The sequence below is a fragment of the Manis javanica genome, chromosome 3 (assembly GCF_040802235.1).
Source record: "Manis javanica isolate MJ-LG chromosome 3, MJ_LKY, whole genome shotgun sequence".
NCBI lineage: Eukaryota > Metazoa > Chordata > Mammalia > Pholidota > Manidae > Manis > Manis javanica.
Window position 1 is genome coordinate 3,339,571 of NC_133158.1, and position 13,943 is coordinate 3,353,513.

The 13,943-nt window shown below is 38.4% G+C and overlaps 1 protein-coding gene across 28 annotated transcripts in view; it reads right to left on the reverse strand.

Annotated features, from left to right (window-relative positions):
* Positions 1–13,943, reverse strand: part of PBRM1 (polybromo 1) — a 105,806-nt gene that overhangs the window by 50,295 nt on the left and 41,568 nt on the right. For 16 of the 28 annotated variants that reach the window (XM_036994795.2, XM_036994794.2, XM_036994792.2 and 13 more), the window contains 4 exons: positions 6,882–7,095; positions 3,822–3,963; positions 2,610–2,707; positions 457–501 (listed from right to left, as the gene is read on the reverse strand). In XM_036994795.2, the coding sequence (XP_036850690.2) occupies positions 457–501; positions 2,610–2,707; positions 3,822–3,963; positions 6,882–7,095 (499 nt within the window). Of the gene's footprint in view, positions 1–456; positions 502–526; positions 1,543–2,609; positions 2,708–3,821; positions 3,964–6,881; positions 7,096–13,943 lie in introns of those variants that run through there. The other 12 variants (XM_073230690.1, XM_036994801.2, XM_036994793.2 and 9 more) reach the window with 3 other exon arrangements.

Consider the following 13,943-nt stretch of genomic DNA (forward strand, 5'->3'; position numbering starts at 1 on the left):
AGCACTAGCCCAAGACATAGGCGCCAACACAGACTGATGTCACCCGGACCATTGACATTATTCTGATCCTTCAACTGTTCCCCAACTTGCCAAAGTATCCCTGAAAGGCAGCTAGCACCTGCCAGCCCCTGGCCACCAGCAACGCCACCAACACTCTCAGCCTCTGCCTTCTGCTGCAGGAGCACAGCCACCATGACTGGGGACGGGGTCGCTCCCCCTGGCAAAGCCAGCAATGAATTAAAGCTTCTGAACACATCCAGGTTAACTCTGAACTTACTTTACAGCTATAGTTCTAAACTATACTGCTTTTTTTTTTTTCCATAAAGTAAACTGGCACCCAAATGAAAACCGTTATTTCACATGCTTAAGGCTTCACTTTTTACCTAACCAGTACTGACCATGCCACAGAAGTTACACTTTAAAAGATATATTTATGCATAAAAAAGGACTGCACACCTGGAGAGCCTCCTGAGACCCAACATCTCACTGTCAAGAGTGTTCCTGGGAAAGCAGAAACAAACATTACATGTGAAGAGAACAAAACAAGCATATCAGAGGGTCATGTATAAACCAAATATGGTTGAGAAAAAGAGGATTATTCAATCCAAAGGATAAAAGATATTAAGAATACTTGAAACCTTTCAACATGGAAGGCAGCAGGTGGGTTTTTGGATAACAGGGTGGGGGAGAAGGATGCACTCCTAGAATGAAGAGAACATACCCACATTTATTTTTTTCACACCCTTTATACTAAAAAAAAATCAAGGGAAAGATAGAGCCATACTTGGGAGTCAAGTAGTACTTGGAAGTCAAGTAGTACTTGGAAAACTTGGCCCTGACTTGTCTGGATAGGTTTAACCTACCAAACTGCTGTGTTTGCCTGAATTCTGGAGAATTCTGTTTCTTTTTAAACATCTTACACACTACCTTCTAAAAGGCTTATTATGTTATTTCCTTTCTCATTGTCCAAAGTATAGGACTTGCTTCTCTCAACTTAACATCCACTCATGCCTATAAATCAAACCCTGGTGTGCCCTTTCATTTCTTTGGCTATGGTTTACACTTGTTCTCTTATTTGTGTGTTTCCCTTTATTATACAAAACACTTCCTAGGAAGCCTGTTTGTAAAAAGACTTTTTTTCTGAAGTGGGATTTTTTTTTTTACTTTAGAAACATTAATACTTAGTTTTATTTTTATGGGAGGTTTCAGAGTAGTAACTTTCATTTAATCTGCTTGGGTTGTCCCACAAACTTCAAGTAGACGCAGAGACAAGTAATTTTTAAGTATGTGGTCTGGGTAATGCTTCCTTAGACCTGTCTTCTTAAGACTCTACGGGTGTAAGAGCTCTGTCCGCCTTCCGTGCGGCACTGGCGGCACCATCGCTTTTCCCTCCGTTACCTTCTTTTGCCTGGGAAGTTTTTATCTTTGATTGGTGACTGAGCTGGAAAACACAGGTGATGCTGTAGTGGTTACATAATTACACTCAAAGATGTTCTTGATTTGATGTCTCTGATCTGGTTTCACATTTTTCCTCCGTTGTCCCTGGTATAACAAGGAATTAAGAACTTGGAAGGACGAAGTTCACAGGCCAGTGACGGAGGAGACTGACATCTCAGGGTGCACCATCAATTCAGTTACCACGGCATAGAAGAGCAAAGCTATTTTCAAAGCTAAAACAATTTTCCCAAATGCTATTTACAAGAGGGAAAGACAGGACAGCTTCTCTTTTCTAAACCACTTTTTTAAAACCTCTGATTTGACTGGATCTATTAATGTATGAGCAGAAGTGTGTCAACAGTTACCATGACTTCTGCATTCAGCTCTGAATACGTCAAACCCGCTATTCGCGATTAGTTTATTCCTTGTTTCAGGGATCCTCCCTGGACTGACTGCTGCTACAAAGATGGTAGGACAGTGAAGGCTGAGGGAGAACATGGTGTTCCACACAGATCAAGCCAGAGAAACTCCGTGCAGGAGGCCCAGACAAAAGAGATGGTCTTGTATGATTCTTTACAGGAGTCCAGCTTCAGAACCTCATAGTAAGGTCCCCTTCCACAAAACCCGTGAGAGAAAGGAAGGGTAGGGAAGTTGAAAGAAAGATTAGAGAGAAAAAAAATCAATCTAGCTTAACATATTATGAACTACAAGAAGTTATGACTTGGTATTTTACAATCTGACATCCTTTGAATGGTTAATAAAGATCTGATTAATGAGGAAAAACAAAGCATAAGAGTAATTACTCACTTCACTGCAGCAGTAGTACCGAATTTTTGATAATTCACCATGTAGAAATTACATAACCTAGATTAAGCAGCACTCTTAAAATGCCACATTAAAACAAAATAATCTGCACAGCAAAAAGAATAACATGTTCTAACATGTTTTGCCAAGCTACATTAAGTAACTGTCATTGTTAAAAGCAATATGGTATTTGTACCAAAAAAGTGCTAACTGTACAACTTACAAATGAATTCTAAAAACATGTCATCAAATGTTCAAAGCTTTTAAGAGAATTCATACTTTGTAACTGAAAAGAATTTTTTTCCTGCACTTAATCTAAAGCCAGGAGAAGCCGAGAAGCTGTCTCCAGCTCTAAGAAAAGCATATACCTTTTTCTTTTGGCACTTCCAGCGTCAGAGGGGGCTGATGAAATCATGCTGTCCCCGTCCTCGATGTCATCTCTCCTGGCAAGCTCCTTCTTCTTTGCCTGAAACACAGCAGATCCCGGTAGTCAAGCTCCCTCTATGGAACACTCCTAGAGAATATGGATATTACAGAGCTAGCCATGCCAGATTCACCCAGAAAGACACAACCACGCGTAGGACATAAAAAATTCAAGTCTTTAAACATTTTCAATAACCCAATTTAACAAAACCCTACATGACAGAAAATTAGGTTAAAAAATGGATGCAGAGAGCTGAGGGATTAACACGAGCTAAACTATACTCAAGGCCACAAAGGGAATCGCCTTGCTGAGAGCATGGAGGCAGGCTGCAGGGTGGCCCCTTCTGGAGTAAAGCCTCTTGTATGTGAAGACGGCCTTTGGGACTCTGGACTTCTTAGGCAACAGTGTGACTAAGAAGAAAGTTTCATGTGAGAGGTGAAAGAAGATCTTATTTTCAGCACATTCATTTTTAAAGACCTTCTGCCTAGCAGAAGAAAGTCCAACCACATATAGGGAACACATACCGAGTACCAAAAAGGAGATCCTTGAAATCCAGTGCTGACTTCACGAAATGAAGATTCTGAAGGTGATCTAAAATTGCTTTCGTTGCTTCCTTGCTCTAAGATTCTCTTCCCAGAAAGGTTCTACCGAAAGCTGACAGGTAGACAGAGTTTGTATTTCCTATCTACGCCTTGTCTCAAAACCCCTAGGTGACCTGTATGACCTGAGACACCCTCCTAAGTGTGCTCTCAGAAAGGATCTGAGAAACTCACAGGCATTGCACAATGACTAATTAGCCCCAAGATGTCCTTTCTCCTAGGGCCCATTTCACCTTATCAGAGACAAAATCGAGAACCAAAGAAATAAAATCTAAATGACAGAAAATCATGTGTAATTGAGGGGAAACTTCCTAAGAACTATGAAATTACTCCCAGGGACAAATCCCTGCATCCTCCCCTTCCAGGGCCAACCCAATCTAAACTACTACTTCTAATCTACATGGTCCTGATAACTCTAAAAAAAACCTGGCAGTACTTGTGGTTGAAATGGATAATGTGTAACGCTGGGAGAAATCACACATCTTAAAAGAACATACTCAAAATTTGTAAAATTATTTCAATTATACATACAGCTTAGCAAAATCAAAAATTCCTACCTGCATGACTTGTTGCAATTTTAGAACTCGCTTATAGATGGCTGAATTGGGAACATTATAGCGCTTGGCATTTTCAAACATTAAATTCAGATCACACTCCAAATGATCTAAAGTTTCATATTCTTGGTTCTTTAGCTTGGTTCTGTGGAAGACAAACACTTGGCTAGACTTTCCCATTATGAAAATATTATACACCCTTCCCGAAAGTCCAGGGCAAAAAAGCCCGACGAGCAGTAGAGGGTGTCTTTACTGTTGATGCGGATCAGAGGCCTGCAGGTAACACTTTCAAGATTAAAGTGCGGAAGCAAAAGCACTATGACATTTAGACAATATGACAGCTGAATTGAAAATCCAAAAGAATAAATTAAAACACTGTAAGTAGTAAGAGGACTGGTAAGGTGGTTAATTACAAAGCAAAAATCCTAGTGAGAACACCCTAGTGCAAACCCCAGAAAGAGACAAAAATCAGGGAAATGTTAAGCTACCTTAATGAAGAATCATGGTCATCTACCCATTTCTGAGAATAAGATGCTATTCCAGTTCACAAGGGTTAAAGAAAAGAGGAAGTCCTGGCAATACCATGAAGGAGCATTCAGAATAATATATTTACCTCCAGGGTGTTCTGTATGGACAGTGAAGTGAAGTTGTCTTAAGATAGTAAATGAGAGGTGGGTATGTAGAGTCCATTTACTACTGTCTCCCATACAAACACCTGTAGTTAATTATGATGGCTTAAAATAGAGGTTTGCTTACCTTACTGAAAAGTCTTAAGAATTCCAGTATCTCCCTCAGATACTATGGCTAGTACCAACACTGAGTCTCCTAAAGCCTCTATACACTTTGTACAAAGTGAAGTCACAGTTTGCCCTAACTCTGGATGGCTTTAGACAGGTTGTACTTTCAAATTTTGACTGAAGCACTTGTACACTATTCATCAAAATCACAAAAGGAGTATTAAGAACCATGATGTACGTAAACAGTCTCACAGAATGAATGTAGAGATTCCAGACTTTTCTCTTAGAACAATCATCTATTCTGCATGTAAACTTTTACTTAAAATTCATCAAAACCACATGCAGATTCCATGTAATGCTTACAGAGATATGAATGTTAGGGAACATCTCTGGAAAGAAGCAAAAAAAACCAACTAAGCACAAACTCAGCTCTCACCCCAGCTGTGCAGTTAGCATCCAGAGTTCCAGTTACAGCCTCAGATGCACTCCTGCCAACTCCAAGAGTAATGTGCTGGGTGTCCTCAACATCCACAAAGACCAGAAAACCCAGACTTGTAAATGATACTAGAATCCATCTGCAGGTATTTATCAGATGGATGTTAATCAAGGAGGGAAGGGAAAAATGGGAGATAAAGTATGGAAAAGACAAGCCTCAGCACAATGGAAGGTGGCACATGGAGTCACGCTGTCTAGCTCCTGCTCACTATTCCATTTTTTGTTGCTTTTGATGACACCCAACTATCCTCCTTCTGCCAACAAGTCTTCCTAGGACTGTGCTATACAATACAGTGGCCACTAGCCACATGTGGCTATTTAAGTCAGAACTAGGCAGAATTAAAATCTAAATCTACTTCCTTAGTTGCACTGGCCACATTACAAGAGCCCAGCAAGTCCCATGTAACTCGTGGCTGCTGTAGTGGACAGTATGGATAAAGCAACATTCCCACCATCACAGAAGTCCTCCTGGACTGTACTGCAGCTCTGGTGGAGAGCACAAGGGAACTCCTGTTGGGCACCCCGGCTTGGCATTTGTGCCTGGAAGGAGGAAGATTACACATCCTAAGAGTTGACCCTTCAGAAGCTGAGTGTGCTACTGCCAGTCCTGCATCCCTCACACTCCCGTACCCGTGTTCCAGACAGCTGTCAGAATCCACTTAAAAGGAGGGAGGGGTGCAGAATTATTGGTCTAACAAAGCAAGTTTATATTGGAAAATTATAACTTGGAAGAAGGTTGTAAGTAGGTGATTGACTTGGCTGAAGATCTGTCTTCTTTTGAACTAAATTAACTAAATTAAAAAAAAAAAAGACTGAGGGAGAAAAGAAACTAAGGACAAAAATTGTTCGATTAAAAGGGAACCTTTCACCATCTACGAGACTGTCATGAGCTTTTCCAAGCCAAAGATTTTAAAAGATAAATTTTTAGGCTATTTTCTTAATGAATGGCATACTTAATTTGCACGTTATTTTAAGAGGGCCAAATAAACTGATTTTCTATGTCCTACTTGTATACAAAATCTCCACAGTTTGGGTTAAATGAAAACATGAATCTTATTGACCAAATGATGAAAAGAAAGTTACAAATGCAAAACCATGAAACACACATTGTTAGCCACCCTTCCAAGGATCCAGCAAGGACCAGAATTATCTCCCTGACCTGGCCCAGGTAAGATATTTAATCTTCATCCTGTCTCTATCCAGTACACTGGGAAACCCACACTGCGGAATTACAAAACATCCTATTTCATAATACTACTAATTTCCTACTATTTTTAATGATACCATGGTGGTTTAAGTATTCTGTCTGGCTGAATTCCCAATGATCACTTTAACATTTTCTGAACAGAAAAGGGAAACCAAGATGAAACACCTTTCAGGCATTGTTTCAGCTAACGAATTCCCTACCAGCTGACAGTGCTTATTCTGGGGGTTCAACCACAGGTACAAAATTTAAATACAGATGAACTGTTGGAATTAAAATATCAATAAAAAGTACAGGCAGAAAGATTTTGTACTTTGCTCAGTTGTTAGAAAATGAAGGGCTAAATTTTGAGCTGCATGACTTTTATAACCTCTAATCGGACACATGAATGCCTCGCTGGAACAGCTTCTGTTTTTTGCCTCTTGACTCTATTGCAGGAAAAAGAATATCATTTGTATTTAATCAAATTATTTCTCACTTTTCTTACAGGAGTGATATTCAAGCATTGTCAAGAGATGTGAAAAACATTTCCACCTTCAGTACCCTATCTATTTTAGGAAGGAAGATGTGTGCAGGCCCAATCACAAGGAAACAGATTCATACTGAGTAATGTAAAAGATATCTTACCTGATTTGTTGTAGTGATATGGGCATTTTAATTTGCTGGTAATAATCAGGGTATTTTTTCTTTGAAGGCAAGTGGAAAAAGGGTTCAGCTATCAGCTGCCCTTGGTTATTCCGACAGCTCCTAACTGTGTCATAAAGCTGATAAAAAGGATTTGAAACATCCATAAAAGACGTGATGCTCTCTGCTTCTGACTCTCCTTCTTCATAACGTGCAGCTGGAAAGACAAAGAACATTTATAAGGGGAAAAAAGTAGCATACTTTAAAGCTCTTTAAACAAACTTTCAGATTAAGCTATATACATTTGAGAATACTTATTTTAAAAGAGTAGTCTCTAGCATTCATTAAAAATGATATTAGTAGTGCCTAATGTAATTCTAAGTTTACTTAGAGAAATGTTACATAGAAATAAAATAGAACTAGAAGAGAACATAACTAGAAAAAAGTACACTGTTTTAAAAGGTCACGAGTAGTTTCTCTTTTTTTAAATGCGACGTCTGAACAGACTTCTTGCTTAGTAAAGGAGCAGGTAGCCATTCACAGACCTCAGGACTAATGCAATGGCATGTAGTTTAGGGCCGATCCTGGCAGACTTCATTTCCTTAAATCTCTGTGACTTTTCCCCCTCATCTATATCACCCCTCAGGAATGATGTCTTCCCTTAATGAGGAAATTTTTAGGTAGAAGCTAATCATTAAAATACCCAAACAAAATATACAATCATTTTTATAGAAATATAAAATATATTGCCCATTTTCCTAAATTCTTAAATGTGTAAAAGGACAATAATTTAAATTTTTCTTCATGAATCAGGAAAACCAAAATCCTTGTGTGTTCCCAGGTAAGAATGACCATCATTTACTGAGTACTTATGTGTTAGAAGCTTAACAGGCACCAGCTTCAGGTAATTCTAATACCACACAGAACAGTTACTGTAACTTCTCCAAGTGAGAAAACTGGGCATGAGAGGTTGATGGCTTGCCCAAGGTCAGCCAGCCTGTAAAGCAGGAGAGGAGATTTGGACCTCGTTATCCAGCTAGAAAAAAAAGACAGGATTTGAAACTGGTCTTTTCTGACTCCACTAGCCCTGATCTTTTCCGTAAAGAACTTGCACATCTTTTGTTGGATTTATACCTAAATATAAGCTTTGTTGCTACTGTAGACTTTTATCTTTGAAAAAACTATACTATTTGTGGCTGATTCAAGAAATAATTTTTGTATAGTGATCTTCTGTCTAGCACCTTATTTTTATTAATTGTAATAACTTACCTGTACAGTCTCTTGAGTAGAAAAGTCAAAAAACAATCTAACAGTTGCAACCCTTTAAAATCTTTTCTGATTCATATACCTTCATTGCTGACACAGTAGTAGGCTGGCTAGTACTTTGACCAAAAGAGGTTATATTTTTACTTTGCTTCTTATGGTAAGAGGAATGCTGCAAATATCTCTCCATTAAAAGTGGAGACACCCTTTATGAAGTGAGGAAAGATCGCCTTCTATTCCTAGTTTGCTAAGTATTTGTCATGAATGGGAACTGAAGCACTTATCAATCACCTGCTGAGCTAATAATACAGTTTTACTATTTTAATCTATTAATGTAGTGAATGATACTTTTATCTTTTCTAATGCTGAACCGACCTCGTATTCCCAGAATACACCCAACTGTGTTATCATGTGTGTGTGTACTTAGCTTCCATATACACTGCTAGATACAGTGTGCCTACATTTTGTTTGGTTTTGATCTCTAGGTTACATTAGAGTCATAGAATGAACTGGAGAGCTTTTCTTCTATTCTTTGCAGGAGTTTGTATATAATTCTGTTTCTTACAAAGATTTCACATGAGTAACAATGTGGTTTCAACATTCACCCCTATTATCAAGTCCCCTCCACACCCCACTGCAGTCACTGTCCTCCAGCATAGTAAGATGCTATGGTCACTACTTGTCTTCTCTGTGCTATACTGCCTTCCCTGTGACCTACCTATATTGTGATTGCTAATTATAATGCCCCTTGATCTCCTTCTCCCTCCCTCCCAAACACCCTCCACAAACTTTTCCCTTTGGTAACCGCTAGTCCCTTCTTGGGGTCTTTGAGTCTGCTGCTGTTTTGTTCCTTCAGTTTTGCTTCGTTGTTATACTCCACAAATGAGGGAAATCATTTGGTACTTGTCTTTTTCCACCTGGCTTATTTCACTGAACATAATACCCTCTAGCTCCATCCATGTTGTTGCACATGGTAGGATTTGTTTTCTTCTTATGGCTCATTAATATTCCATTGTGTATATGTAACACATCTTCTTTATCCATTCATCTACTGGTGGACACTTAGGTTGCTTCCGTATCTTGGCTATTGTAAATAGTGCTGCGATAAACATAGGGGTGCATATGTCTTTTTGAATCTGGGATCTTGTTTTCTTTGGGTAAATTCCTAGGAGTGTAATTCCCGGGTGAAATGGTATTTCTATTTTTAGTTTTTTGAGGAACCTCCACATTCCTTTCCACAATGGTTGAACTAGGTTACATTCCCACCAGCAGTGTAGGAGGGTTCCCCTTTCTCTGCATCCTTGCCAGCATTTGTTGTTCCTTGTTTTTTCGATGCTGGCCATCCTAACTGGTGTGAGGTGATATCTCGTTGTGGTTTTAATTTGCATTTATTTCCCTGATGATTAGTGATGTGCAGCATCTTTTCATGTGCCTGTTGGCCATCTGGATTTCTTCTTTGGAGAAGTCTCTGTTCAGATCTTCTGCCCATTTTTTAATCAGGTTATTTGCTTTTTGGGTGTTGAGGCATGTGAGGTCTTTATATACTTTGGATGTTAACCCCTTATCAGATGTCATCTATGAATATATTCTCCCATACTGTAGGATGCCTTTTTGTTCTACTGATCCTGTCCTTTGCTGTACAGAAGCTTTTTATTTTGATGTAGTCCCACTTGTTCATTTTTGCTTTTGCTTTCCTTGCCCAAGGAGATGTGTTCAGGAAAAAGATGCTCACATTTATATTCAAGAGATTTTTGCCTATGTTTTCTTCTAAGAGTTTTATGGTTTCATGACTTACATCAGGTCTTTGATCCATTTTGAGTTTACTTTTGTGTATGGAGTTAGACAACTATCCAGTTTCATTCTCTTACATGTAGCTGTCCAGTTTTGCCAACATCAGCTGTTGAAGAGGCTGTTGTTTCCCCACTGTACATCCATGGCTCCTTTATCGTATATTAATTGGCCATATATGTGTGAGCTTATATCTAGGCTCTCTAGTCTGTTCCACTGACCTATGGGTCTGTTCTTGTGCCAGTGCTAAATTGTTTTGATTACTGTGGCTTTGTAGTAGAGCTTGTAGTTGAGGAGCGTAATCCCCCCAGCTTTATTTCTTCCTTCTCAGGATTGCTTTGGCTATTTGGGGTCTTTTGTGGTTCCATATGAATTTTAGAACTATTCTAGTTTGTTGTAGAATGCTGTTGGTATTTTGATAGGGACTGCACTGAATCTGTAGATTATTTCACGCAGGCCATTTTGATAATATTAATTCTTCCTATCCATGAGCAAGGGACATATTTCCATTTATTGGTGTCTTCTTAAATTTCTCTTCATGAGTGCCTTGTAGTTTTCAGGGTACAGGTCTTTCACCTAGTTGATTAGGTTTATTCCTAGTTATTTTATTCTTTTTGATGCAATTATGAATCAAATTGTTTTCCTGATTTCTCTTTCTGCTAGTTCATCACTAGTATATAGAAATGCAACAGATTTCTGTGCATTAATTTTGTATCCTGCAACTCTGCTGACTTCAGTTCTAGTAGTTTTGGGGTGTATTCTTTAGGGTTTTTTACATACAGTATCATGTCATCTGCAAAGAGTGACAGTTTAACTTCTTCCTTACAAATCTGGATGCCTTTTATTTCTTTGTGTTGTCATGATTGCTGTGGCTAGGACCTCCAGTATTACATTGAATAAAAGTGGGAGAGTGGCCCCATTGTTAATTCAACATAGTACTGGAGGTCCGAGCCACGGCAATTAGACAAAACAAAGAAATACAAGGAATCCAGATTGGTAAAGAAGAAATCAAACTGTCACTATTTGCAGATGACATGATATTGTACATAAAAAGCCCTAAAGACTCCACTCCAAAACTACTAGAACTAGTATCGGAATTCAGTAAAGTTGCAGGATACAAAATTAACACACAGAAATCTGTGGCTTTCCTATACACTAACAATGAACTAACAGAAAGAGAAATCAGGAAAGCAATTCCATTCACAATAGCATCAAAAAGAATAAAATACCTAGGAATAAACCTAACCAAGGAAGTGAAAGACCTATACCCTGAAAACTATAAGACACTCTTAAGAGAAATTAAAGAGGACACTAACAAATAGAAACTCATCCCATGCTCCTGGCTAGGAAGAATTAATATCGTCAAAATGGCCATCCTGCCCAAAGCAATATACAGATTCGATGCAATCCCTATCAAATTACCAACAGCATTCTTCAATGAACTGGAACAAATAGTTCAAAAATTCATATGGAAACACCAAAGACCCTGAATAGCCAAAGCAATCCTGAGAAGGAAGAATAAAGTGGGGGGAATCTCGCTCCCCAACTTCAAGCTCTACTACAAAGCCACAGTAATCAAGACAATTTGGTACTGGCACAAGAACAGAGCCACAGAACAGTGGAACAGAATAAAGATGCCAGACATTAACCCAAACATATATGGTCAATTAATATACGATTAAGGAGCCAAGGACATACAATGGGGAAATGACAGTCTCTTCAACAGATGGTGCTGGCAAAAACTGTACAGCTACAAGTAAGAGAATGAAACTGGATCACTGTCTAACACCATACACAAAAGTAAATTCGAAATGGATCAAAGACCTGAATGTAAGTCATGAAACCATAAAACTCTTAGAAAAAAACACAGGCAAAAATCTCATGAACATAAACATGAGTGACTTCTTTATGAACCTATCTCCCTGGTCAAGGGAAACAAAAGCAAAAATGAACAAGTGGGACTATATCAAGCTAAAAAGCTTCTGTACAGCAAAGGACACCATCAATAGAACAAAAAAGTATCTTACAGTATGGGAGAATATATTCATAAATGACAGATCCGATAAAGGGTTGACATCTAAAATATATAAAGAGCTCACACACTTCAACAAACAAAAAGCAAATAATCCAATTAAAAAATGGGCAGAGGAGCTGAATAGACAGTTCTCCAAAGAAGAAATCCAGATGGCCAACAGGCACATGAAAAGATGCTCCACATCGCTAATCATAAGAGAAATGCAAATTAAAACCACAATGAGGTATCACCTCACACCAGTAAGGATCGCCACCATCAAAAAGACAAATAACAACAAACGTTGGCGAGGTTGCGGAGAAAGGGGAACCCTCCTACACTGCTGGTGGGAATGTAAATTAGTTCAACCATTGTGGAAAGCAGTATGGAGGTTTCTCAAAATGCTCAAAACAGACTTACCATTTGACCCAGGAATTCCACTTCTAGGAATTTACCCTAAGAATGCAGCACTCCAGTTTGAAAAAGATAGATGTACCCCTATGTTTATCACTGCACTATTTACAATAGCTAAGATATGGAAGCAACCTAAATGTCCATCAGTAGATGAATGGATAAAGAAGATGTGGTACATATACACAATGGAATATTACTCAGCCATAAGAAAAAAACAGATCCTACCATTCGCAACAACATGGATGGAGCTAGAGAGTATTATGCTCAGTGAAATAAGCCAGGTGGAGAAAGACAAGTACCAAATGATTTCACTCTTATGTGCAGTATAAGAATAAAGGAAAACTGAAGGAACAAAACAGCAGCAGAATCACAGAACCCACGAATGGACTAATAGTTACCAAAGGGAAAGGGACTGGGGAGGATGGGTGGGAAGGGAGGGACAAGGGTGGGGAAAAAGAAAGGGGGCATTACGATTAGCATGTATAGTGTGGGGGGGGGCACGGGGAGGGCTGTGCAACACAGAGAAGACAAGTAGTGATTTTACAGCATCTTACTATGCAGATGGACAGTGACTGTGAAGGGGTATGTGGGGGGGACTTGGTGAAAGGGGGAGCCTAGTAAACATAATGTTCTTCATGTAATTGTAGATTAATGATACCAAAATAAAAAAATTAATTTAAAAAAAAAAAGTGGGGAGAGTGGGCATCCTTGTCTTGTTCCCAATCTTAGAGGAAAAGCTTTTAGCTTTTCACTGTTAAGTATGATGTTGGCTCATTGTGGTTTTAATTTGCATTTCCCTGATGACTAGTGATGTGGAACATCTTTTCATGTGCCTGTTCGTCACCTGAATTTCTTTCAGCCTTTTTATTCTTGAATCAGTTTTAGACATTTACCATTTTATAGGAACTTACCCATTTCATCTAAGTTTTCAAAGTCATTTCCATTAAGCAGCTCATACATTCTTCTAATATCCGTAGGCTCCCTCTTTCCCCTAATATTTATTTGTGCCTTCTGTTTCTTTTTTTGATATTCTCACCACAGATTTGCCTATTTTATTAGTTTTAACAAAAACACTTGACTTTATTGATCTTTCCTATTACAGGTTTCCTTTCTAATGAATTTTTGCTCCTAGCTTTCTTATTTTTTCTACCATTTTTGTTTTATTCTCTTATTTACTTATGTTGGATGCTTAGTACCTTGACTTTCAGCTGCTTTTCTATATGGAAGAATTCAGACCTAATAAATTTCTTTCTGAAGTTCCATTTTAGCTACACCTCTAGTGTTTTGATATGTATTATATTCATTATTGTTATTGTTCTATTTCAGGTAATTAAATTTCTATAAATTCTCTTTTTAAAAAAGAGAAATTAAAATTTTATCTATTTATTACTAGTTGCTATCAAAGCTGCACTGTGGTCAGAAATAGTGTATATAAAATCTTTCAAATTTGTTGAAATCTGTCCCATGGTTCAGTACATAGTCAATTTCTGCAAATGTGCCATGTGAACCCGAGAAGAACAATTCTCTAACTGTAGAATATCTGTCTGCTCTACCAGTTTTGCTGTGGTAGGCCGAATAATAGCCATACA